The 27,636-nt window shown below is 36.3% G+C and overlaps 1 protein-coding gene across 1 annotated transcript; it reads right to left on the bottom strand.

Moving 5' to 3' along the window:
* Nucleotides 1–138: 138 nt before the first annotated feature.
* Nucleotides 139–27,400, bottom strand: LOC132199024 (LIM/homeobox protein Lhx1). Its single transcript, XM_059623398.1, has 7 exons — nt 26,760–27,400; nt 21,328–21,533; nt 3,955–4,172; nt 3,473–3,694; nt 2,591–2,888; nt 1,933–2,085; nt 139–1,032 (listed from the first exon to the last, which is right to left on the bottom strand). The coding sequence occupies exons 1-7, from the start codon at nt 27,398–27,400 to the stop codon at nt 1,013–1,015; spliced, it is 1,758 nt and encodes a 585-aa protein (XP_059479381.1). The 3' UTR covers nt 139–1,012.
* Between the last annotated feature and the right edge of the window lie 236 nt (nt 27,401–27,636).

Genomic DNA, 27,636 nt, shown 5'->3' with positions numbered 1-27,636 from the left:
AAGTAGCTGTCATGCCTCCCCTAATATTTTATCAGCGTATTTGCTGAATGAAGCTTATCCAGACGTTAAATTGTTGCGGAATTACTCGTATTGTAAATTAAATAGGAAATTGGATTAAAATAAAGACAGTGTTTCTATTTATTTTTTTATTTGCCTTGATTTTATTCTGAGGGTAGCAGCAGATATGTACATGATATCGTCATCAAAACGATGACAAAACTTTCCATTGTTGGGTTACACAATTTAAAAAAAAATGACAGAAGAACGTATATAGGACAAAACACAAAATAGTTTTTTGTGCACAGGTCGCCTTTGTAATATTTATGTAACAACACATAAAAACTGCCAACGTTTTGTTTCTATTCACAATCATATGTATATATGAAAATTCTCTTATCCACAGCAAAGAATCCACATATCAACGAAAGTTACAAGTCCGATCGAGTGAGGAGTCAAAAGAGCAGGGACTCTTTTGTCCTTTGCGCCCAATAAACGAATGAAAATGGCTCAACATCCAGAGGAGAGAAGGCGAAATCAATATCTAATCTCATCACACCCTGCTAACAAAGATCAGCAGAATGTGTAGTTTGTGTGAAAGAGATGGTACTTTGTAAACGTTTTTGGCACACTTATTTATGCAACTAACTATGCGCACTTTTTGCTTCTCTCTATTAAATTCACGTTTCTTATCAAATCTCGCCGAATTCTTATACACTTTTTTGTTCATAACTTCTTGCTTTCATAATAAATACAATATTAGCCATAATATTTTCGCGAAGAATAATATCAAGTGTGTAATGTGTGTGTGTTTGTGAACCTCGGTAGTAATAATTGTTCTTGTCATAATTATATATAATTATTTAATATCAATATCTCTTGTAATCACATTTAATTGCAGACGCACATTCAACAGATCTCTCATTTCAGCAGCATTGATTCCGCTATTTACACACATTAAAGTTATAGTTTATCTGTTAAATAAAAAGTCAGGGCCTCTTTTCTGTTCCGTTCGTTAACCAAAGTCCGAGTAACCTGAAACAGAAAAAAAAATTCATTCAATTAGCAAAAAGAATATATTTTGGTGGCAGGTGTTTCGTACAATCGCCGCGAATTGATTTATCTCGTCTATTTGCGGAGCGGAATTCTCATCTTTGTGACCGAGTTTAAATAAAAAGAGAGGATAAATAATCGAGCAGTCGAGTCGGAGCTCCGACGGTGCGTTACTTGGAGCGAGAGCCGCGCATTTGATCTCGGTCCGCCCCGTTAATTCTGATTAACCAATCCCTGTGGTCTCCAAATCAAACCTTCTCTGACAGTCTAATTTGGCCCACGCACCACACATGTACAACTTGTAAAAAATGTTTTATTGCTTTGCTGGATGCGAATTTAATTTTTATAATAAATATGTCTTGTAAAATTAAGTATATTAATTTGACACTTTTAAAATTTATTTTTTTGTTTTATTTATTAGGAGTTGGAAAGTTAATTGAAACATTGCTTGTCGCCAGCTCCGTCGCGAGAATCAAAGAACGTATTTCCGAAACAGAGAACAAACAAAACGCGTGTACAAATAAATGCGACCAAGCAAATGTTGCATGACACGCTGCTTTTTCTTGTCGTCTTGGTCGTTAGGCTCGTCATCAGCTCACTTACAGACAACGAGCAAGCAAAAGCGGCCTGGCAGACCCCCCGCGCGCCGCCTTAATTGAATTCATTAAAGTCGAGGAATCTGATCTTCGCGGCTGCTTATTTTTTACGTTATTTCCTCTCGAAACCCTCACTTCACGCAACAAGAGGGCCGCATTCAGAAAAATCGGCGTGCTGGATCGGTTCGCAAAATCCAATCAATCAAATCAGCAGTGCGAAAAATAATAAATCAGGAGAATCGATTATTTTTCCCCTTTTAAATAAAACAAAATTGTAAATACTCACTTGGCGCAATGTAGTCCGGACTGGACCTTTGCGACATGAGGTCACCCTGTTGCAAGAAGGATGGGTCATTGTTGGGGTTCATGGGACCAAACTCGCCGGGCATGGGGCCTGGCATCGAGCCAGGGCCTCCGTCCATTCCACCTGGAATCATTCCTGTAAATGAAAAATCTCTCAATTAAAAAGATAACATAACTTATCAAATTTAATACATTTTGTGTACAATTCTAAAAATGAAAAGAAAATAAATAATTAAAAATGATTTAATTTAATTCTTTAGAAAAAAATGAAGATTTTTCTTAAACATACTTTATTTTCCAGCTATTTAAACCGATTTAAACTAATATCAATAACGTATTTTGATTTGAACATTTAAATTTATTTCAGGCACTATGTTTATTACTTTAGATTGGTATTTGTAGTAAATTTAAAATAAAATTTAAATTAATTCTTATTTAATTAAACTTAATGGATAATATTAAAATTAGATATAATTAAAACAATTAAATGCATTAATATTTAATTAAATTATTTAAAAAAAGTACAGTAAATAAAATTAATAACTAAATTTTTTTAAATATTAAAATAAAAATATTAAATAAAAAATTATTACTTTAATTAGAAAAATATCCTAATATTACCATTATCAGTTTTTGCTTACCTTGTGGAGGGAAGGGCAAAGGTGGCCCCGAGCCAGGTTGTCCAGGGAAGAAGTCGTGGAAACCCTGGCCAGGGTAGCCAAAGTCAGGAGGGAACTTGCCGTCCGCGGCCGCAGCAGCTGCGGCGGCGGCCGCCGCGAAATATGGGAAGCCGGGCCCACCTGAGCCGTCGTCCAGACCTGGGCTCATGTTCATGGGGAAGCCGCGCATTTTGCGCGTCGACCCGAAGAACGGACCTCGGCCCATCGACGTCAGCTGCTTCAAGCGACGCTCCTTACTTCGCTTGTTTTGAAACCACACCTGAATTAAACAAAAAAGAATTTTTAATTTTATTTCGGAAATTTTTTGAAAAAGGCAAGAATTGATTGATTTTTTTTAGTTGACGGCAAAAATTGAATCAGACGATTTAGACTTTTTTTGTGATGGGAGGGATTTTGCACGATAAAATCAGCTCGGGTGGCAGTGCAAAAGGTGCGATTTCGGAGGAAGGAAAGGGACGAAAATCTGGTGGCAAATCCCCTCTTTGTTATTTCTCTCACGTCGCCGGCGACGCGGCAGCAGCGCCGGGGGTTAATACGGGGGGTAATTGAAACAAACGGCTGTGTGTCGCACACCTTTGCTCTCTAACCCTTGTGATAAAAAAAAAATACTCTGGAGTTTCGCCATTAAATCCGATTAGAGAGAAATTTACAAAAAGTTTTTTCATTGCCAATTAGAGAATTAGAATTATATATTTAAGAATAACTGTTTGTTTTTTTGTGAGAAAAGAAAATAATTTTGTTTTTTCTCTTCTGCCTCCGTAAAAAATTAATTGAAAATTTAGGGTCTTTCAAACTGTAATGTTAAAAAATTCAATTCTCGTCTTTTTTTATAGTCATTCTTACCTGAATTACTCTCATGGGAAGGCCGGTCTCCTTGGCTAATTGCTCTCTGATGTGTCTCGTCGGCTTGGGCGTTTGAGAAAAGGCAGTTTTTAATATCTCGAGCTGCTTTGCTTTGATTGTTGTTCTGGGACCTCTTCTTTTCGAGCCGACTGCGCCGTCGCCGTCTGGGCTTTTGTTCTCGGTTTGCGAGTCTCGCGTTTCCGGATCGCCGTCCAACGAGCCCTGCGAAGAAGACAAAAGAATTTGCAAATGAGCACAAAGATTCAGTTAAGCGAACAAAAATCCTCGCAAATTCTTACACAATCCAGAGCGGCGCAGCAAACGTGCCAATGGATATTGTTTTGAAAACGCTACGTTATTTTTAATTAAAAAATAAATTTAAAAAATTTTGGCACAATTTTCATCTTACAGAGCAATAGCGTTGGTAATTCTAAGGATTTTTTTTTAAATAAATTTCTCATTCAAGAGGTACAGTAACTCACCTCGGAGTCGTTTAGCGAGTCCTTCTCGGGGGTGGTTAGCGATGGGTCGACCTTGAGGTCACCGGCGCCGACGCCTCCGAGAAGCGAGGCGCCGGGGCTGGTGCCTCGCACGTTGTGGTTGTTACTCGACGAGTTGTTGTTGGCCTCCGGGGGCAGAGAGGTCGTTTTCGAGTCTTCATCCTCCTCGTCTTCGCTCGCGGAACCCAACAGGGAATCACCTGCGAACAGAAACGCAAACGCTCAGCCCCTGGAGGTTATGCAGTTTGTCGGGGAGACCGGTCTTGCGGGTCGCATACCAAGGGCTTTGTGCAGGATGAGCTTGAAACTTTCGAGCTTATGTGAACTTTGAGTGAAGGAAAAGTTTCTAAAGTTGGATGCATTAAAGAACAATTTTCTTTTAACAAAAGTCAAGAATAAAAAATTAAAAAATTAATGAAAAGCTTAAAATTTCATGGTGATTTTAATATAAAATCGGCTTTTCCTCGATGAATTTTGTGAGTTGTTTATTGGTTGATAACCGTAATTCATATGCTGTGAAATCATTTTGACAAGTAGAAATCACAAATCCCATCGAGGAAAAGCCGATATCAAATTCAAATCACCATGAATCAACCCTCGATCTTGAAATTCTACCACAAAAAGCTTAAAATCTATTTATAACCTTTTGATTAGTAAATTCTAATCGCGTTTAAATTGACAAAGTTGAGAAATTTTATTAATTTGTGGACGAACTTTGTAAGATTTGGAACAGAACGTGGAATTGGCGCGCTAGATCAAGCTGCACCAGACTTGTCGTGAAAGATTAACGAGGTCAAAAAGTTTTGGCCTAAGTTGTGCGTGTATATATAGTGTTTATTCGGCAGACTAGGAAGTTAAAGTTTCAGGCAGAGAGCAAGCAGCTTTTGCTGATCGGCACTCTGGCCGGCGAAATTTACCAACGGCGCGCGGCCGGGAGCTGCCGGATCGAGAGCCAACCAGCCCATGCAGCCAGCCAGCGCAAGCACTTTCCACTTTAGGAAAATCAATTTCTCCCTCTGGCGAAACTTCGGAGCCACACTCACTCTACTTCAGCTAGTTCTCTCTCGGCTCTCCCCGAGCTTTATACAAAATGGCGACGTCTTATATTTTCACAATCGCACACACACAGCCGGCCTGAATGAATTAATCTTTTTTTGCAAAAGTTGCGACCAAAATGTATTTTTACAATCATGTAAAATTTGCTCAAGTAACTCAATCGCTGAGGGAGAGAACAAACCGCAAAGGTGAAAAAACTTTTGCAACTCGTCAAACGCTTTTTTAGTGACTCTAAAAGGGGTTCAGGAGCTTGTTCACAATGTCCTTGCTGAGTTTTATACAAACGCCTGGAATAATCATATAATTCGCCCCCTTTTTCAAAGGTCCAGAAAACCCTCCTGCATCGCAGAGGTTGAGGTCCACGACCTCAACAGGTAGGGGTGGCTTCCCCTTCACCTGAAGTTGCAAGACCAACTTGAGGTCCACATTTGCAGTTTTTTTTAGAGGTTCCAGTGGGTTATGTAGTGTAACAATAATTAAATCAAATAATCAGATTAATCAATAATATGTATTAGCCTCCGTACCATCTTCCAATCCGATCAAATCTAATTTAACAATGGAGCTAAAATAAATATTGTTTAATAATCATTCGCCACCTAGACGCACAAACAGTTCTCTGTATTTGGTCGGTCTCTCCATGGACCAGCAATATCTTAATGACTAAAATGTGATTTGTATATATCTATAAATGTGTCATATACATTTGTCAACACGTACTATCCACCAATAATTGTTGAAGAATTAATAAATGGCTTTCATGGCACCTAGTTAATTAAAAAGAGGTTCATCATCCTCAGATATTCACACATTAATGTTAAAAATAAAACTAACAAAATCCAACGTTCATTAAAATTGATAATTTACAAATTACTCCTAAGACGTGCTGTCACAAAGGTGTGACTGCAAAACGTGTTAAAAAAAAATGGAAAAAAATAGCAGAAATGTCCATGGATTGCACTATTGAGAATTAATAAAAATTGCATCATTAGCATTTGCAATAAGTTGTAATACTCAATGACTGCAATATTTTTACAATTTAATTCCCACACCTCAGCAGACGCAGTGTGATTGAATAAAGGGCAGAAGGTACAAATGGAATATCATTATATGATCGCGCGGTGACGTCACTCGGCGCCGATCAAAAAACTCCCGCGAGCCGCTCTCAAGGTAACCTTTCACGGTTTGTAGAGGAATTATCACCGCATGTGCTGGCGAGCGCGAGTTGAAAAATTAAAATGCGTACAATGCTTTTTCTAGCCGTCGGTCTGCAATCCGCGCACATTGCGTAAACACACCATCTTTAGGAGAAAAAATGCCCGGAAAACTCTGGCTTTCGAGTGATTCGACACGCAGCTTAACCCGCGCGCTGTCTCACGGATGTCTCAGTTTATATTTTTTCGGCTTTTCCTTTTAAAACAATCGAGCGTGGGCATTCTTGGGTGCAGAAAAAATATATATGGTCGCGCGGGACGCACGTGATTCCTCAGGTATGAGAGAAGCTCACGCATCCCTAATTAGAACAAAAACGTCAGTGGTCGCAAAAAAACGCGAGTCTTTTCCGTGAAAAGACCAAATCAAGCGGCACAAAATACGATCCGTATGGTTTTCAGGCATGACCAGGAAAGAAAATAAATTTCTTGCAGGTTAAAAATATTAATTTAACTGGGAAAATTTTAATAAGATCCTATCATATTAACAAAATAAGTTTAAGATCAAACTTTTTTTCTTTAAATTTTAACATTTTTTGAAATTATTATTGTTGTTGATTTTTCCACATTGCTACATGACATTGTTTGAATTCAATTAGATGTAACAATTTGAGCAAATAAAAAACAATAATAATTGCAAGAAAATGTGAATATTTAAAAAAAAACTATTATATGAATTAATGATTGAAGTATTTATAAAAAAAACAATGAAAATAAATCAAGAAAAATTTATTAAAGTCAAGTTTGATGATCTTGGCATAAAGCGTGCGTTTATAAAAAAAAAACTTTACAGAAGCAGCGGGAAATGATGAAAATTTTGGTGCATCTCAGGTTCAGTGTTACACCTTGACCTGCGCTCAAATAAATTCTCATTTACAACTATCACGCCGAGCGCGTGTTTCCGAGAAGAGGTGAAAAAGCTCGATCTCTTGAATAAAGAAAAACGACGGCGTGCATAAATTTTTTTACTGCCCACCAAACGATCGCACAGCAGTCAGTTCTCGTCCTGAGAGGAGAATCAAGGAAGACCGACCGACACCGGTTGTTCTTAAACATTTAATATGAAAATCAGAAAAGTCCCGCTGGTAAAATCAGCCAAGAAATAAGAGGCAACAATGAAAAATAATGTCTTGACGCGCGCGATGTCAGTCCGTCGGCGCGCGGGGAAGCAAACTTTTCTCGTTTTGTACGCTGAAGTTGAGAAGAAAAGTGTCAGGATCGACTTGTCCTGTGGAGGGACATCAGGGCGGATTACCAGACAGCTCAGGGCCGTCGTTTCAGCTACGGGCCTGAACAAAATTATTACTAAATTTCTTACAAACAACCTCTTGATATTTATTATCATTTAGAAAAATTGAAGTTTATCATTTCTGTTTTGTTGCGTTAAATCTATTAATTCTAATTTATTTAGAGTTTGAATTGTATACGCTAATTTAAGAAGGACATTCAAGCTAAGAAGATTTAGCATTTATTTCTAATATTGTATCAATATCATTGTCAGTGATGAACCTTAATATATTGTTTTTAATAATCAATTATATCCAAAACATTGAATGTTGCACAAAAAACACAGATGTTTAAAAGATAATTCAACTATTAGTGAAAAATTTGAAAAAATAATTTATGAGATCAAAAGTAATAAATTAAATAAATATCAAAATTTAAAAAAATTAACGTTTAAATAAAATATTAATAAATAACTTATAACTTATTAATTTTAGCCGTACTGAACCATTTTTTTCTCTCCACAGCCGACAAAGGTACAATCAAAACACACGTTTCAATATTCTGAACAAGATGATTACAAAAATTAATTTGTGTTAAAAAAAATATTTCTGGAATTAAACGTCAAATTTTGTGTTCAAAGTTGTTTTGTGAAGAAATGCGAATTTAATTAATTTTTCACGGAAAATTGTAAATTTGAAAGCAAAATAATTTTTGAAAAATAATATTGACTTTTGTTTTAATTCTTGTCAAAATGATTGCTGCGGCCGAAACGTGTAGAGCAGGATTTTTTTCTTAAACAATAAAAAACTCACAAAAAACCATCGAGGAAAAGCCGAATTTTTAATTCAAATCTCCACGAATCAACCCTCGATCGTGAATTTCAACAACAATTTTTTATGTTATTAATTCTGGCCCCATGAATAGTTGGATCTGCAGCTCTAGCCCGGTGGTCTGGCCGGCGTTTTGCCGGCGATAGCGAGCTCGAGTGGCGGTCGGAGCGTCGCAAGTCCAGCCCCTCGGCTTTCCACAAAACCCACTGGCTGTTCAGGCATGCATGCTGAAATCCTCGCGAGATGACAGCCACTCAAAAGTTTATATACGCGCTCGGATTAAATCTATCGTCGTGTCGTGTGGACCCTTAGATTTTCACTCTTTTTCCATCTCTCTCGCCTGCGCGTTTATAGCTGTTGTGAGAGAGAGAGCGTGTTTTTGATACGAGTGCTCGTGAAAAGCGTCTCTGCACTGACAGCGCGCACAACACACGCCGCAGCAGGTACCGATCACAGAAATATGCGTTTGGGGATAAAATGTGTCAAATGTGGCAACAAACGCCAGGGAAAAAATGTTGCTTGATGGACTGCCTTGATGTTTATTTTTATTATTTTTTATCATCAAAAAGCTATCCTGCCCAGCGTTCAAATTTTAAATCGTCGACCTTTTATTCTTAAAAAAATATAGCATGATGAATATATAATAGAATCTAGATTTTTTTTCATTAAATTCGCAACGCATTGAAAACTTTTGAAACATTTCATGGAACTTCTTCTCAAAATTAGCATAAATTTTCACTCAATTTTACAGTTAAAGAATTCATTCATGCGTCATAAAATTAAAAAAATTAGGTTTAAAAATGGGTTAATTCTCGTTGAGTGTAAAAAGCTTGATCAGAAACTGAGCAAATTTTAAGCACTTCGACTAATTTTCATTAAATTAAACACTTGCGGTGGATTTCATGAAAAATTGAAACCACTTTGCAAAGAAAAGGACAACTTTTTTATTTGTTAAAATTAAATTCTCAGCGATTTATTTTTAATTTTTATTAATTCCTCCCACTTTTAATTTCAGTTTGGACATGACAAGATCACCTTGTTGGGATCAGTTGCCCTGTTTTTAATTTTTCTTTGCACCCGGGGTAATTTGATCAAAAGGTGAACATTTTATTTCCAAATAACTTAAAATTCTAAATTATTACTGCCGCAAATAATTCACGCATTTTCCAAACATTTTTTCACTACAAAATATTTTATTTTGCTGTGGTTGCAACCAAAACGGTTCTTAGAAAAATAGTAAAATAAAGCTGAAGCAAAACTTTATGTAATCTCATAATTTTCGCTTCGCCGGCCACAGATATTTCTGCCAAACGAAAATAACAACTCCACGTGAGTCTTCGCAAGCAACCCTTTTTTAATTCCCTTTTTGTGGCAAGATCTATAGGTGCTTTGCTCTTTCTTTCCGTCTCTATACACGTGACAAGTTTGAAGGGAATATAAGGTGCGTTGGCCCTGTGTGTGTTGAAAAACACGTCGATAATTGCACAAAGGGTTTGTGAAAAATACGCGCACCTCACACGGCGGCGGCGGCGTCGACGAAAAAAAATCGACCCTTTTCCGCGCAATGGAAAACGGAATTTCCATTCTTCCCTCTCGCTCGCTCACACATATTTGTTTTGGCAGCAGCACAGCTACTCGTCTCTTTTGATCGGCGGCTTATCAGATCGGAAAAGAGTTGCTGCCGGTTTTGAAAGCGGCCAGAAAATGAAAGGTGACCGCGAGCGCGGCGACAAATCTCTCTCTCGCGCGAGACATCAAAATAAAATGAGCATTTATTCACGGCAGGGATGGATTTTTCTTTCTAGCTTCTTCTTTCAAAAACGAATGTCACTCACGAATGGATGCGTTCGTAGCTGCCTGCGAATGTAAAACATGCCACCCAGTTTGATAAAGAAAGGATTCGTGTTTGTTGTGAAAACACATGCATTGCCGCGGCGGAAAAAAGCGGTAGAAAAGAATGCAGAGCATGAATATAAAAAGCTCGCGAGCGGTTCTTTTTAACTAACAATATAAACGCTATGTGTGTTTGTGATAAGAGCAGAGGTGTTGAAGGGCGATGCGCGAGTCGCGACAATATAAATTTAAAATGAGAAGACATACCTATTGGTGCGTGTGGATTTTAAATGTTTAAAATATTTTTAGTCGTATATTTCCTCATTTGGCTTTAAATGGCAATGATTTGATTTGACAAGTATTATTAACAATGTTTCTGAAATTGTGCAACAAAAATATTCTATTTATAACTATAAAATAAATTAATTTATTTAAGTAATGAAATAAAGTTAAATCGTTACATTGTGAGCTAATTTTACAAATCTTTTTAAACTTCTTTCTCAAACAATTCCATTATGAGAGACACAAATATTAATTTAAAATTCCATAATGTCGCATTTCTGTTGATGTAGTTAAATTATATATTCTTAGAGAATTTATAAAAAGGAATAAAGAATAAACAGCCATTTAAGGGTGAGAAAAAAAGAACGTCAATTCAACTTAAGTAAGCGGCACACAACTTTGAATATTTATAATTTTTATGCAGGTTTCCTCATTAGCTTTAAAATAAATAATTACACAAACATCAAAAATTTTTTAAAATTGGTGCAAGTAAAATATTTATTCTGTTATATAATAATAAAAACTATTTTATTAAAATATAAAAACAAAAAATGAAATTAATTTAAATTGTTATGTTATAAAAAAAATATTTTTAAATTTTTAATAGATGGTTGCTTTTTAATAATTATATTTTATTATATTAGTTATTGTTGTTGCATTTTACATTTTCTAATTTTGTTATAAGTTAACAAATTTTTATTTTGACAATTTTATAAACAGGAGACAAATTTAACAGTTTAATGAAGAAAAAAGATTAGGTCGTCCAGCATTTTCTAGCGGCGGAAAACGTTTTTGGGGATCAAATTCAGATCGCATTGGTCCACTTCGACAACACCCGTATTGTTATCCAGGTATTACACTAAATTTATTCAAAGCGGGACGACTCGGCGCTCTCTTGTCTCTGCCGCCGCAACTGTGCATTCATGAATATATGGGTTGCCCAGAAATTCAGCGTGCTCTGTGTGTATTTTATATATAAATGGGAGGGATCGTTTTCCGTTTGAACAAATAATGCGGCTGCGGATTAAAACAAGCCCTGCATGCTGAGAATATACACAGGCTGCAGCATGCATAAGAGGCTTGCGTTGATAAACACATGAGGATTTGCATTGTTCCAATAACACCGTGGCTGCTGACGAAATAATATTCTTTCGAAATTATTAACGAGCCGTTGTTTTTTATATAGGAGGGATTTCAAAAGAATGGAAAGACTGAAGAAAATTTTTCAATTGTTGGTATTTGAAATTCTTTTACCACAAAAAACAAGTGGCAAATATAAGAATCATGATATAAATTTAATTACGCAATAAATAATTCAATTAAAATGTACCAATATGTCACAGGAAGGTATACAAATTTGTCCATGATTAATGAGATAATTTAATCGATTCAAAAATTTATAGTAAAGCAAGAAATAAAGAATTAAAATGCTATTTGCCAAAAATAAACGTATTAAATGATATTAATATTAAGAAAAATGTCTTAAAAATAAAATTTATTTTATGTTAAAAGATAATATAAAACATTAAATATTTATGAAAATAATTGTTTAATCTCATATTATTTTGTCATTCTCATTATTAACATTTACATTAAATTGTAAATATTTTTTAAACTTTATTTCATTCTCCCTTGAATAATAAAAATACATCAAAATAATTACGTTCAATCGGAAATTCAGAGAAGTCAGCCTGCCGTTTCATCCCTTATTTCTCTCGCTCCCTCTCGGCGGGGTGCGAGCAATGAAAAATTTATATCTCCGCGGCGCATCAGCTATACAGCGAGCGAGGGCCTATCTTTTGCACTCCCCGAGCGTCCATTGATTTTTGGCGCGCGGCGTCTTCCCTTTAAAGCGGCAGCAGCAGCCGGCTTCACACCCCTGCCACGCGGGCTGCATAAGCAAGCGATAACAGGGGATGAAAATAATTCGGGCGAGATCACTTGCCGAGATAAGCGCATGCGTTCGGCCCAGAGATAAATTCGGTCCAGTGAAAAGTGTGCTGCTGCCTGGACCAATCGACGGCCACCCCTTTGCATGCCATGCCGCCTCGCTATTTATTTTGCCATCTCTGTCGATATCACTCACTGCACGCTCTGTCAGCCCTCGTACATAGCAGTGGGGTTGATTTTGTAGCTTGCATTTGACCCAGCAATCTTTGCTAATGCAAAAAACGTGAAATTTTACATTTGACAATTTATGTTTTACGGGTTTTATGTTTAATTACGAAGCAAATTGATGGTGTATAATTATATTATGGATTAATCATATCATTTTGGCAACAGACAACATCATCAGGAATGCTTTTTAAAAAAAATTTAGTTTATTACGTTTTGAAGAGCATTATATAATTATATTAACAATTTTTATGATTAATTTTGAATAAATTATTTACCTTATTTGAAATTCAATTATTAAATATCAAACAAATTTTGTGTATTAAATTTATGATTTAATAATAAAACTAAAAAATTTGAAAAATGTTTATTAAAAATTTAAAATAAATTATTTTACAAATAATTTGTATTTATTACATTTACTATTTTATTTATTACTTCTGATTTGAGTAACAAATTCACCGTGAAAATAGCGGGCCAAAAGACTATTTTTACTGTTTTGATGGCTGGCAGATTGTCTGAAATTCTGAATGCCGAGACGTGTGTCTGACTGTCAGTCTTTGCACTCGCTGCAGCGAAAATAAAAAAAGGCGACTGGAGCGGGCCAAAAATTTCTTGGTGCCTCCGGAACACACAAAAGAGGCCTGCGATTTGCCACACATTTTAGAGCGCGCAGGCTGAGGTGTCAAATTTTACCCACTCGGTGGTCCAGCATGTTGGTCGCGTTTTTTCAACATTTTATTCAGGGAAGCGGCCAGATTCAGAGAATTTTGCCCGAGTCATTAAAAATGCTTCGAAAAATAAATTATTCCCGAACTCATCGCCGCGCATTGGAAAAAAATTTATGGTCTCGAGAGCGCGCGCGAGGCGGCGACGAATAAGAGAAATAATATTTTTATGTTTGTGTCTATCGGAAAGGGAATGAAAAGCGCAGCAGGAGCTTCTTTTTCTCTGCTTTTTCTGCTGACCACCTTTTGTACCGTGCAAAGCATGTAAATCGATTTTTCTGCCACACACTTGGCCGCGCTCTTTTATTATCGGCGCTGGCTGTGCCACCTTTTCTTAAGCTCTCTCGTCTTTTATATGTGAATTTTGTTACTCCTTTTTTATTTTATTGTTCCATTTCTGCAAATTAAAAAGCATGCGTGCCCTCCAGGGTGATTCAGTTTCATTTGACAACTTGATGCTCTGATTTATTTTGACTAACAAAATTTCACTTCTAAATTTAAAAAATAAACTGGCTTTTCCTGTGTGTAAAGAGGAAAATATCACAACATTTTACTGCACCGTTATTTTCTTATCATCAACCACTTGATATATTTCTGACAACTAAGGAAAATTAACTTTTTAAATGCACGCGAAATTTAAAAAAAGGTCTGCGAGGTTTTCAGTGGTAAAAATGTGCATATTTTTACGTGGCATGAGCACATTAAGAAATCGTTCTTTTCAAAGGAGCGCGTGAGGCCTGGCACAAAAGCCGCGGCGTGTTTAAAGTGCAAAACGAGCATTTTGTTCCGCGCCTGCAAAACATGACATGTGACAAAAGCAAGGTCGAACATGCGTGCAATTGCGCTCCACTTCAAAAGTGGCATTTTTCACGTATTTCCATGCACAAGGATATTTGTGATCTTGTTAAAATAACTTAATAAGAAAATAAATCGCTAAAAATTTCGGTAGCAAAATAATTCATTTTTTTCATAAAAATATTATGTTTCTAGTTTAATTGAGTAAAAAATTAATCTAATTATTTTTTTTAGCTCTTCAGTTAAAAAATTTAAGAAAAGGCAAATTTTTCACTTCCTATTAATTTACGGAGCACCGAAAATAATTACAGAAAACTGGCGTAGCACAGGAAGTTGACAATTTCGCCAAATTAAAGCAGCACGTCGGCAATATCAGACCATGAATGAATTTGAAATAATTGCAATCTCCAGTCATGAATGAACAAGTGACCTTTCGACCAACACCGACGGTCGGATGGATTAAAAAAACTGGCATTGAGATTGTCCCCGCGGTGTTGGACGAGAGAAGAGCAGCTTTTGATCGAGAATTGTGGCGCAGCGCGCTTTGTTTGTGTTTGATTACAGGCTTTGCATTTTGCGGTGGCGGCAAACTCGAAACGCCGCCGCAGATTCCCATAATCATATCCTCTCGGCGGCGCAGCAGATCCATCATCATCATCAGCAATTACGATTTTTTTTATATACTTTTCTGCCGTCGCCGCTCTGCAAAAGTTATTATTTTTCCATGCGGCACCGCTGCAGCCAGAAGCGCAGAGCGTAATTTCACACACCGAGCAAAACCGGCAGCAATTATTTGTACGTGATGCTGCGCTCGTCCCTCTGCGGATATATATTTTCATTTTCGTCGTTGGACCAGCAAAATTTTGCCTTCGTCAGCCACAGGGTCACACTTTGGTGCGTACGCTCCGGGGGGTTATTGTAGAAATTTTTGCAAAAATATTATAAAAAAAAAAAAGGAAAACGCGAGCTGCGTGTGTGAGATACTTTCAGCTCTAGTGAACCTTTGACTGTTTTATTGCCCCCGAATCATGACTTTTTTTAAGAGAATCATATAAAAAGTTGTTTGTCCCTTTTTTGAAAACCAAAAATTTTAGTGTGTTGATCAACTTTTATTGTATGTGCTGTGCTTCAATTCTGTAACTACAATTCCATTTGGATTCTTGTTTGCTTCAAGTGCAAAATTAGTATGGGACACAATCGACACGATCAACTTTTGGAATAAATTTTTTCTGCGGTTTCACATGTAAAAATTAACAGTTCTGAAACACCCTTAAAAGCTGCCGTGTATATAATTTGCATGTGAACATTTCCGAACATTTCAAAATTGTTAGCATTTTAGCTAAAAGGTGAATTAAACAAATTAATTGTAATTTTAAATAATAATACAAAATATTGTTCTTAAAGCTCAATCATTATAGTGCGAATAATATATTGACCAAAAAGATGACGTGCTGATAATTCTTAAATATTTAGTTTTTCGCATTTTTATTGTGTATTTCCATTCCAATTAACTGTGTCTTTTGTCGAATGCATTTTCAGCCTTTTCAGTATAGTTTTTTGCTCATGTTTGAGTATCAATAAAATAAATAATTATAATTAAATAAACTGGAAGAATATGAAAGCATATAAAAAAATTCAGTTTGTTTAGATAATATAAGGGTAGCTAATGGTAAACATTATGAGTAATAATTAACATGAAAATGCACCTCAGTCTAAATTTGAGACTATTTTATATCCTTAAATTGCACTCAAAAGAGTTTATTTTTATAAATTTACTCTACGTTGTGTTGAAATTTAAAAAAAATGATTAATATTTAAATTTGTGTCACTCTCAATTAAACACAATCCTGGCTGGCTACATTTTTCAAAAACCACCATCCGAATAATTGAAAATTCCAACGCACGCTCTCAGGACGTTATTTTTATCGCGCACAAGCGCTCGCGGCATTCAAAAGTGTTAATTGTGCCAACAATCGCTGCCGGCCACAAAAATCCACAAAAACCTCTCTTGGTGACCACGGGTCTCTCGAATACCCTTTTTATATATGAATGATTTTCCAAATAAAAACACACTGCACGGCACATATATATATTTTATGGATGCGGAGAAAAAGCGGTTTCGGAATTAGTTGGTCGTGAGGTCAGACGAACCGCCCCTTGGGAGGCTGCGCTGCTGCCGCTCGAAAACCACGAGAAAAACTATCGCTCTCTTTCTCGGTCATTATTATATATTACAAGGGAAAGAAAGAAAGAAAGATCTGAGGTTGCTGCTGGGAAAACAAGTGCATCACGCGGCCGAGCCTTGATACCGCGCAGCTACCTCTCAGCACACCATATTTTCACGGCATAATCTCATCTAAGAGGCCGCGCCGCTTTTTCTATGCCTCGCGAGCTGCTGACCCGTCACGTGCAGCGCTTCGAAAAATTTATAATAAGAAGAAAGGAAAATGCTGAACTTCGGTGTGTGCGTTGAGATGCATTTTGAATGAGAAAAACGGCACATTGCATTTGTGCGAGAGAGAAAACGGGGATTTGTGTGCATCCTGCGATCTCTGTGCAATTACTGAGGTCATCAGAAAATCGACCGTTCTCGTCATTATCGCAACGAGTGCCGAGAGCAGAGTGGCGTGAAAATGCGCCGGAACGCCTCCTTATGAAAACTCACGATGCATTTATTTTATAGGTTTATTTTTCGAATAATGGAAAAATATGAAATGAAATTGTTCAGAAATTAAACGTATAATATTGTTAACTGCACAAGAGCGCAAGAAAATTAATAAAATCATAAAGAAAACTTTGAATTTTAAATTTTTTCTAGCTATTTAATATAATTTTTGCCTTTTTTCTTCTTTTGTGGGAAATGTTTTGACTTGAATTAAAAAAGTTTATATTAATTTGAAGTTAGAAGAGCTTTTTTGTTAAAATCAAACTAATAATCGGCCTTTAAAGTCTCATCGTCAATCTTATAAGAACAGAGATATTTTGTGCCTCAGTTTTTTTTTAACAAAATTCGCACATTGCATCATAAACTGCTCTGACAAAAAAAGTGGTTACAATTCAGGTTAGCAGATGCTAAACGTTCTCCGGCAAACATCATCTCATTAGCATATTTTACTTAATCATGCATACATGCAAAGTATGAATGATTCTGTTACATTATTATATTTTTACAACATCAAAAACCAGCTTCGTCTTCGGCGCATGCGGGTAATTAACTCGGTTTTAACCAAACGAGAGTGAACTTTGAACGAAAGTGAAGAGTTTTTCTCTGAGGTGGTCCTGCATTGTCTTTATATGTATGAAATTCGGCGCGGCTAATAGACAATAAATCGTAGGTAATCGGCCTGGCGGCAGCGCCCAAAGCAGAAGCCGCCGCCGGTAGCAGAAAAAAACAGACACACACACGTGAGGGTGGACGGGCCTAAAATGTTTGTGTGCGCTGCATAGCTAATGGTGCCAATACCATTATCTTGCTCCTTTTGTGATCGCCGCAGACAGGATGCGAGACACCGCCCCACTCATTACACACACATCCAGCAATGCATATTTCCCTCGGCTCAGTCAATAATCCACTGACTTTTTGATACTAAAATGCCAAGTAAGGAACAAAATAAAGTATAAATATCCAAGAAAGAATTAAATTTTAAATTAAATTAAAAGTGATAAAATAGTTCGTAAATAAATAATAAAAAATTTATTTTTTGCTTCATATTCTTCTGAATCCAATGTGAATTAAGGAATTAATATTTGATTTCATATAAAATAAGAAAATTAAGAAAATATTTAACAGTGAAATTAAATTTGAAATAAAATTAAAAATATTAAAATATCAAGAAATAAATAATAACAATAAAATATTCATATTAAACGAAAAATATTTTATTCTTTATATTCAACTGATTTGTATGCCAAGCAAGGAATTAAAATTTGATTGCATATGAAACAAACTTTAATTTAAAATATCCAACATAAAGAAGGCCAAGAAAGTTTGAACATTAATAAAAATTTATATTAAAAATATCCTCTTTTTCAAACAATATCGACAAATAAACAACAATAATTTTTTGAGTTGGGTCAGTTATAAAAATTACTTTTGTTTTATTTTTGTTTGACCTTCAATGTCATCAGTCATTGCTTCGCCTTGTCCTTCGTCGCTTGGACTCTTTGATAAACAACGCGCCACACACAGAATAAATAAGCACGCGTCCGACTTATGCAATGAGTTTCTGTGGCACACACAATTAACATGCGGAATCGCAGAATCGCCGAGCAATTTCAGCTGGTGTGTCCGAAGACACCTCGCCTCTGTAAAGGCTTCCTGTGCCGCCGCCGCCGCCGCTTTTCTGCGCAAGGCGCCGACAATTTGCATTTTCATCGGCCACTCTGCTGATTATATGCAAATCGCAACGCACGTGAGATGGACCTGTTCCCACGGAGCGGCAAAATGCGATTTCTATGCACACACGGGTGGATTTGTGGGGCGTTGCAAAATTAATAGAGTTCACCATTGAAATATAATTTCAAGTGCAATTAAGGTAGTTCTTTTTGTAACATTTTGTGCAGTTTTTCCTCAATAAGATAAGAATGTAAAATTTTACACTAAATTTTTTAGTTTCCTGTGTCGCGCACAGCCTTAATTATATGCTTGGCAAGGAAATGTGAAACCTTAATGCTAAAAAATGCCACTTTTAACTTTATTTCAATTTTTGTTATAATTAAAAAGAACTGCTGGTTCGTGCAATTTTGATTAATTTCCAAAACTGCAATCAACACTTTTGTAGATCAGGTGCTGGATACTTGATTGCTATTTTTGACGCCTATTTTTGAGCAATCAAACGGCACATCTTGTAAAACCAATGAGCATAAAATGAGTTGACATTACAAAATTTTTGATAAGGCCCCGATAAAAAAGGGTTCCGTTCTGTGTTGTGTTCACGCTTTGAAAACTGTCATATCATTCGCAACTCGCGGTCTTGATATGCCTGATACACTTCCTTTCAAACCAATTAGAACGATTTGTGCTAGCGTCTGCTGCGCTAGGACGGGTCTAAAAATTCTATTTTTTTAATATTAGTTTCATACATAAACAAATCTAACAAAAATTTAATTGAAATTTTTAACAAAAGTTTAATAAAATGAGGTTGATGTTCTTTTTTTAGTTCATACAAAGCTGAAATAATTAATGTAAAAAATTAATGATTCTAATATTTTGATATTCAAATAACCTCTAATAAATTGCAAATAATTATCATCAATTACATTAAATTTTTGCAAAACAATCTGCAACTGCAGGTAATGGAAAAATTCAATCAATTTTTTAACGTATTTGATTTACGGAAATAATATAAAAAAATTTCATATATTTGATTTTTGAAATCAAATTTTTAAATTTATTTCCCGTCGGAAATATATTTGGCTGAAATGCATGATATTCATTTCCGTTTTGAAATTGCATCCATTTTCCAATTTGAAAAAGAAATATTCACAGAAATTCAAAATTATAAACGTCCGTTACGATATTTTAGCCGGGCAGAGCAACTCCGCGTTTATTTAAGTATAAAAGCAAAAAGACGAAAGCTGTTCCCTTTCCTGTGCCTAATTGAGATTCTCATCCTCGCCGGTCCCAAATTATTCCGCCGCTCTAATAACAACAATAATATACCGCGTGCGCCGCGCGCGGTGTCCCTTTCCTAAAATAATAACTCTCCCTTATTGCGGTGAGCGGCGCAAATTGCGGTGCGGAGGGCGAAAATTTCGTGCATAGGCCAACAGATCACTCGGCTCTTTTTTTTATACCGCGGGCTCATTTAGGTGTGATTATGTCCATTATTCGATGTGACCGGATATAATTTTGTTTCCTCTCGTCCGCGTGCGTGCCGATGCAACGGCAAATTATATTATACACGAAAAATTGGGTGACTTTGCCAGATGACAGCGTTTTTCCTGACAAATGTTCTAATCAACCCTTTTGTGCCGCTTCAACATCATAATTAGCTTCTCTTCTGCTTGTGCGCCACACGTGCTGACAAACTCGTGTTGGTTTTGGCTTTTATCAGAAAAAGGCCACGACACTTGAAATTTTTTAGTCGCTATCAAAAGAGGGAAAAGACGTGAAAAAGGAAACCGACAGTTTTGAGACAATTATATTTTCTTTATTACACTTTTATTTAAAAATTTTCTTGTATTTTATACTCTGGAAATTTATATTTCCATTAATTTTTTTTCCTATAATCATTCGCATTGTTTTCAATTATCCCACTTAGTCAACTTAAAGAGTTTTGGTATCAAAAAATCAGTTAACTTAGAAAAGCACTCAGGATATATAAATTTTATTTCAAATTTCATTAATTTTAAACAGAAAGATTTAATTTTCAAACTTTTATGGTTCCAAATTAGGAATGAATAATTAATAAAAAAGTTTATTTTGTTAAATTATAAATTAGAAATTTTAAAGATAAAAACCTGCAGAATATTAAATGATGTTTTAAAATTAAATACTTTAACAATAATTTTAGTGCCAAACTACTTTTGAAAAAAAAACTTTACTATTAATGCACAATTTTTTTACGCAAACATAACCGAGTTCATTTTAAACAGCATAAAATTGAAACTGACCCAAGGTGCACGGCACCCACCAATTTCACGTTTCCTGCGTTGTTATCAGAAAAAAAAGCGTCGCCGGCTCGTCGCTGTAAATATATAACATTGTAGCAAATTAATGCTAATACCAGGGGCCGAAACTGACCTCAGTCTAGACTTTTTTGTCGGCACAGGCGCCTGCTTTTTCCTCTTCCAATAAAGTGACCCTTCGTGCGGCGGCCATAAATCCTCGAGCTGTCCGACACCGCTTCATAATTTCGCGGCACTTTTCTCAATTCGGGGGAGCTGCAGCCCCGGCTGACCGTCAATCAATCAAAAATATTGGACAGCTTTCGCGGCCGCACTAATCATAATAGTATAATTTCCGAATTTCGGGGATGAGACGCCACTTAATAACCCTCATTTCCATGAAAAGAGCTGGACCAAGAGTATAGAAAAAGTATCTCGTTGCACTAAAAATGGTAATTTTATGGGATATAATCGCTTTTCTGATTTCTTATAAATATTTATCCAACTTCAAGGCTGGTCATCCAGCACCAAATTGAGGTCTCTAAATAATTCTTGAAAAGGAAATTTTGAAATACATAAAAAAAAATACAAGTTTCAAGCTCATGACTGACTTTTAAATCTAGATTAAATTTTTGTACGACTTACTTGAAAGAATTTTAGGCAGAAACTCACCGTGCGAGCTTTTTCCACTGAGGTAGTCGTCCTTGCAGATGAACTTATTGTCGTCGAGGACGTAGAGTTCTTCGCCAGTGCTTAACTGTTTTCGACATACAAGACACGTGAAACAGTTCAGGTGGAACACTTTGTCCCGCGCTTTTCTAACTAAGTCGCTCGGTGAAATCCCTTGAAGACAACCACCACACTTCGTGCCGTAACGCCTGCGAACACACAAAAAATGACACAATTAAAACGAAAAGGTTAGAAATTTTTTTAACCAGGGTTAGAAATTGACTTTGGTTTGGCAATTTTCGGTTTAATAACAATTTGGCGTATCGGAATCAAATAATTTCCCCGGAGTTATTATCAGTTGGGTAAATATAAAATGAATGTTTTCGCTTAATTTCCCCCCGAATCGATTATCGGCGCGCAAATTATACACAGCAAATAATTAATGGAATTGCCCTCAGGAAATTTACAAACAGGACGCCGTGCAGCGAAATCATTTCCGAATTATCAAGATGAAAAGCGCCAAAATTAACACCGAAATCCTCGCGCATTGCAGAGCGAAAATGGCAGAGAAAACATGTCGAGAGAAAAGTTGAAAAGTTGGCCGCTCGACGAAGGCTCGGCTTGCGAGATAAAAGCGCGCGAGTCATCGCAAAAGCGGCGAATAATTTATAAGCCCCCAGATGTCCACACACACAAGCCGGCCAGAATATATAAAATCTCGTCGTCCGATACATAAATTATTACACACCACACAGCCCTGCAGCTAAACTCAATTATCGCGGCAGAGAGAGACCCACAGTCGTGGCTATGCTGGTATGGAAAGCGCTCTTTTTGAATATTACATTTAGGCTCATTTTTTATTTACTTGCTCCATAAGTTAAGTTCATAGTATTTAGCATCCGATAAACTGCATTCAGATTAATTTTAATTTCGCTATTTGCGTAGATTTTGGATAATAGGTATTGACATTCAATGTCTTCAATAGTATACTTAAAATTGAATCAAACAAAAAATATGATATATACGATATAAAGATTAATTTATACAAAAGTTAAATTATATAAAATTTACTAACAGTATTAAAAGTAAAGCAACTTTAAAATATTTATTATAAAATTTCATGGCATACAATATTATAATTAATATTTTAAAATGTTTAATTAATTAATGTTAAATTTGTACATATATTTTTTTATTTACATGAAGATTGTTTAATAATTGCACGCGTTAATTATGCTTTGTTTAATAATTTATATATTTCTAGCATCATTTGAAGATTGAAAAAGATATGAATACTGAAATGTTAATGATACAATTGCGAAATCTAAATTAGAGTTAATTTTTATAATATAAAACATTACTCACATTAAAAAAGAAACATTGATAAAATTACTAAAATTAAAAATGCAAATTCAGATTTGAGTAGTCAACAAATTTTTCTGTTTTGGAGTAATAGGAGCATTTTAAAATAAATTTCGAGAAACAATCAATTGAGAAACTTATAATAAATAAACAATGTACAATTGCACACTCTGGAGCAGGCGTATATACTCGCACACGTATTCATCAAATTATTTTCCATAATCCGCCGAACTGTTTATGAATATGCATCACTCATTTGAATAATTTCACGAGATGTGTGGCAGAGTGATTATTAAAGTGTGCGCGACTGTGTTTGTACTTTTTAATAAGTAATAATTTTATGTTCGAGAGCTGTGATGCAACCGCGGTGAAATGTTATATACGCGCGCCGTGAATACATAAAACTGCATCTCATCACCATCAAAGATTTATGCGCGTCTGTTTCATATTATTATAAATATATAAATTAAGGTAAAACACACCAATTGCGAGTTGACTTATTTTACTTCCACGCACGCCAGGTAAAAATTATTGTGTTTAAAAACTAATCCGATTAATTTATTTATGCCTTGACCTGAACTTGTTCTAATTAAAATGGTGATAAAATAATCAATAAATTATACAGGTGCTTATTAATAGGGGCTGGTCATTGAAAAGTATGCAGAGAGCATGGATAATAAAATGTCTTGTACATCATAAACTAAACTATAAGGATAAATATTTTTAATTATGAATTTAACTTGACTTATTCTAATTATGATTTTTTTTAGTTGAAAATTTAAATAGGGTCTTTTTTATCTCAAATGTTTCAGCAAAATTCTTGTTATTTTTCTTCCAGCAATTCTATTGTTTTCAACAATTGAATTTAGATATAATGTTGATGTTATGTAAATATTTTAACAAATAAACAAAAATATAATAATGAAAAATTTACCAAAATGTTAAATAAAACAAAAATTGGCGTTTTCTTTCTGACAAAGTGCAAAAATATTAATAATTAGATGCATTTAAATCCAATTTTAATAAAATCTATTCTAATATACATACAATTTGTATACATTGGCAACAAAAGCCTAAATATGGAGACTTTGAAATGCGGTAATAATTAATTACCATTTTCCACACTTCATTTGCTCGATTTACTCCACTCGCAAAATAAACTGTAACATGGCTGCGCATCAACTTTTAAATTACTCATGCATATAAAAGTGCACAATCGCATAAAAACAAACGCCCTCTCAATTAATTACCAGCAATTACACCTTTAATTTGAAATTTTGCACATTTATTATATTATATACATTTGCACCACACCGTACTAAATGTCAAGAACCGTGAAATTATTTTTATATTTTTCATTATGAATTAAGTTTTGTCAGCGCGTCAGCGTGGGTGGTCATCAAGGTAGTTAACACATTTCCTGACATTTTCATTCTTTTTTCTAGAACTCCTTGACTTTCAACATTTGATAACATATGCGCGCACCCACGAAAACAGATAATAAATTAAAAAAGAAAACCACACGTGAAATTTATTTGCCTCAATATTTTCAAATTGTAAGACATATTTGAGAAATTTATTGTGATCTAATTAAAATTGATTAAAAATAAAATTGCCAAAAATACTTTTGTTGACACAGAAATCATGAAAATTTATCACAATTTTCTTTCAAAATATATATGAAGTGAAATTTTAATCAATTTGTGGACGTTTTCCAAAAATTGAAGTTGTATAACAAATTAAAAGGTTGGAGGCTTTCATTTGTGAAAATGCCTAAATTATTCGTCGCATTTAAAAAATAAAAAAAAGGTACGATTTTTAAAGACAAATTTTATTTTTCTATACTTTTTTTTCCTTTACTTTATCGGAAATTTTGGAGGAAATATTTATAATTTAGAAATATATTTATTTTTTGAAACATGCAGGTTTTCCCGAAATGAAATCGTCACTTCGGGGTGTCAACTTGGAGTGTTGATCCAAACCGCTTTGCGCTCACGCGTTTTTCACTTCGGCAAAGTGCGCGAGAATCTCTCTCTCTCTTTTCAATTGCCAGTAACAATAAGCCGCGCCGAGCTTTTTGTTATTTTTTTTATTTTTCAAAACCGGCAGCGGCACAAACGAACGAGAGCGAGGTGCAAAGTTTGGTTATGAATACAAAATGTTTGTGCAGCGGCGAACCAGCAGTCGAGAGAGAGGAACAAAATATATACGAAAAGGGAGGCGCGCCGATATTATTTTAGGCACGTCCCCGAAAAGGGAAGATATTTTCCATTGTGCTCCTTGGCGGTTTAAAATTTATATTTCCACGCACAGAGTCAGAGAGAGAGGCTGCAGGTTTTTCATATTGATTTCGCAGCGACTGCATGAAATAAATATATAAATATGCAGCGTCGTGCGCGGTGTGTGCATTTGTTTTATCAAATGAATTACAACCCCAATAAATTTTTACAGTGCGGCAGTAAAGTTGTACAAGCCGGAATATAATATTGTGGGAGCAGATAAAAGCGCGGAGAGTTTGTAAATCTGCTCCGGCTTTTCGAGAGAGTATCACGGAAGTTCGGAATTATAATATAATTCTTTTTTCTATAAATATACATCGGTCGGCCAATGCCGAGGAGTTTCAGTGTTTTCCGACCGGGCATGTTTTTATGCAAATGCGCCGCGTGAATATCACAATGCATGGAAATTTATACGCAAATATTTAAATTTCTGAGACCAAGAGAGTGACTTTATCTGCCGGCAGACGCCATTTTTCGGTTCATGAATTCGTTTCGGCAGAACTGGCTTTGTTTTTCCAGGCAGGACTTAAGGGAAATGTTAATATAAGTCAAAAGGTTTTTATCTAATACAATCCAAACAAGACATAAAAAAGCACTACCGCAATGTAAAAATTAAATAAAATGATAAAAATAATCAAATTTTTATTTAGTATTTCAAAATTTATACTGAAATTTAAAAAAAAAATACAAAACATTGGAAGTTTTATTTACTATATAACTTCACATCATAAAAACTTTAACAATTTGAAGAAAATGTTTATCATTAAAGTGTTGCAATTTCATAATTTTATACATGTCATGTCTCTGTTTTTTCAGTAAAATGTAATTTTATTGGCGCAGACACTGAATAGCCCAGACATCCCAATTTACGCAATTATTTACTATTGTACTTCCCTGTGTGGTCAAAGAGAATTCTGAATAGCCTAATTTCACTCTCATATAATACGAAGAATTGCCGATAATGCGGCTGCCGATTTCCTCACTAAAGAGGGCCTCTCGCTTATGATGGAGAAAAGGAGAGACGCAAATTTGCTCTGGCGCCAGAGCTGCTGGAGAATCGGCCAAATGGTATCACGCTGCGGCACGAATTTCTTTTGTATGTGTGGTGCTGGCTCGATTTTCTCGGGCCGCGAACGAGGTCTGGAAAGGTCTTTCACTTGCCTCTCAATGCAAAAAAGTATACATAAAATCGTCTGACGCGTGCTGATCACAAAAAGAAATGAGAATGGACAGAGAGAATTGCAAACCTGCAGTTTTCCTTCTTGGCTTATTCGGATTGATGAAATTTAAATCAAAACGAAAATTGAAATTTGCTTAAATTGTGCACTATGAGAATTCCATAAACCCAACCCCAAACTTTTATTCATATATCATTATTATTAATTTCAGTTGTTTATTTCTCCAAATTGTTACACCACATAATTTACATTCAACTTTTGAAAACAATTTATTTTAAATTAATGAATTTTGTACAAAACGGTTCCACTAGTAAGAATTTAAAGCTTCAAATTTCTGATACCAAAACCGCCGGAGTGAGCCTAATTTGTTCGTGAAATAATTAATCAGTTGTGAAAATATATCAAAGTCTTTTGACCGTCAGTGCAGTATATCGAATTTTCGTACTTTTGTTTTTGCATTATTAACATTTAATAACTACTTCATGTTTTTCGAAGATTCAAAGACCGGCTTATGACTTTTTTGATAGAAAACACGGCCATATATATTTATCTCTACTTATAAATAACTTTTTTAAATTTTTTTAGGTTTTGAATTAAATTTGGTGTTGAGACTCACCTAAAAAAGTCGTTCCTACAGAAGAGCTTGCCCTCCCTACTGAAGCACTTTTCGGTGAGGTGCGCGTTGCAGTCGTAGCAACGCACGCATTCGGCGTGCCACGCTCTGTCCAGCACGTTCAACAAGAACTTGTCGAGGATGGGTTTGTCGCAGGCGGCGCACGTGATGATCATGTTGCAGGCGGCCGCCGAGTGGAGGGCCGCGGCCGCCCGAGGACCCCCGCCCAGGCCGCCGGCCGCCGGGTACCCCAGCTGGTGGTGGTGGAAGTAGGGCGACAGGGTTGTGTTGGGCTGCTGCTGCGTCACGGTCCCCAGCTTGTCGCGCAAAATGCACACGGGGTTGATGAGCACGCTGCCCCCTAGTTCATTGCCGCCGCCGAGGGTCCGCGGAAGCCTCTTGGACGACGTCCTGCCCGAAAGATCCAGCACGCTGCGGACACGAATCTGCGCTTGAATTTGTATCGCGCGCGCGATCGAGCCCGGTCCGTTCGCGCCTGGCGTTGCCACAACACTGAACACTGACGAGGCTGGCCGCGCTCCCGCCGCGGCTGCCCGAAGGCGGCCACGCGCAGAATCCGGCCCCCCTCGGCCCGGCCGCCGCCGCGCCACTCTCGACCCTCGGCCCTCGAACGCAAGAGCCATCGCAGCCGCCGCGGCCGCGCTCGCCATGCACGCGGCGCCGCCGCCCATTGGTCGGCGGGCGGAGCCGCCGCCGCCGCTTTTTTCACACTCGTCGCTTTTCAACGCGCCTTGTGTTTTTTGATCGTGTCATGTGTCGTCTTGCCATTGCAATATGCTAATGTGCAGTGCATCTTTCGGCGCCTCTCGCGTGCCGAACACGCTCACTTGACCTCTGACCCGGCTGACCCATTTGCATT

This window comes from Neocloeon triangulifer, unplaced genomic scaffold (genome assembly GCF_031216515.1).
Source record: "Neocloeon triangulifer isolate White Clay Creek 2 clone unplaced genomic scaffold, ASM3121651v1 ptg000013l, whole genome shotgun sequence".
NCBI classification, from domain to species: domain Eukaryota; kingdom Metazoa; phylum Arthropoda; class Insecta; order Ephemeroptera; family Baetidae; genus Neocloeon; species Neocloeon triangulifer.
This window is presented reverse-complemented; position numbering and strand designations above follow the sequence as displayed.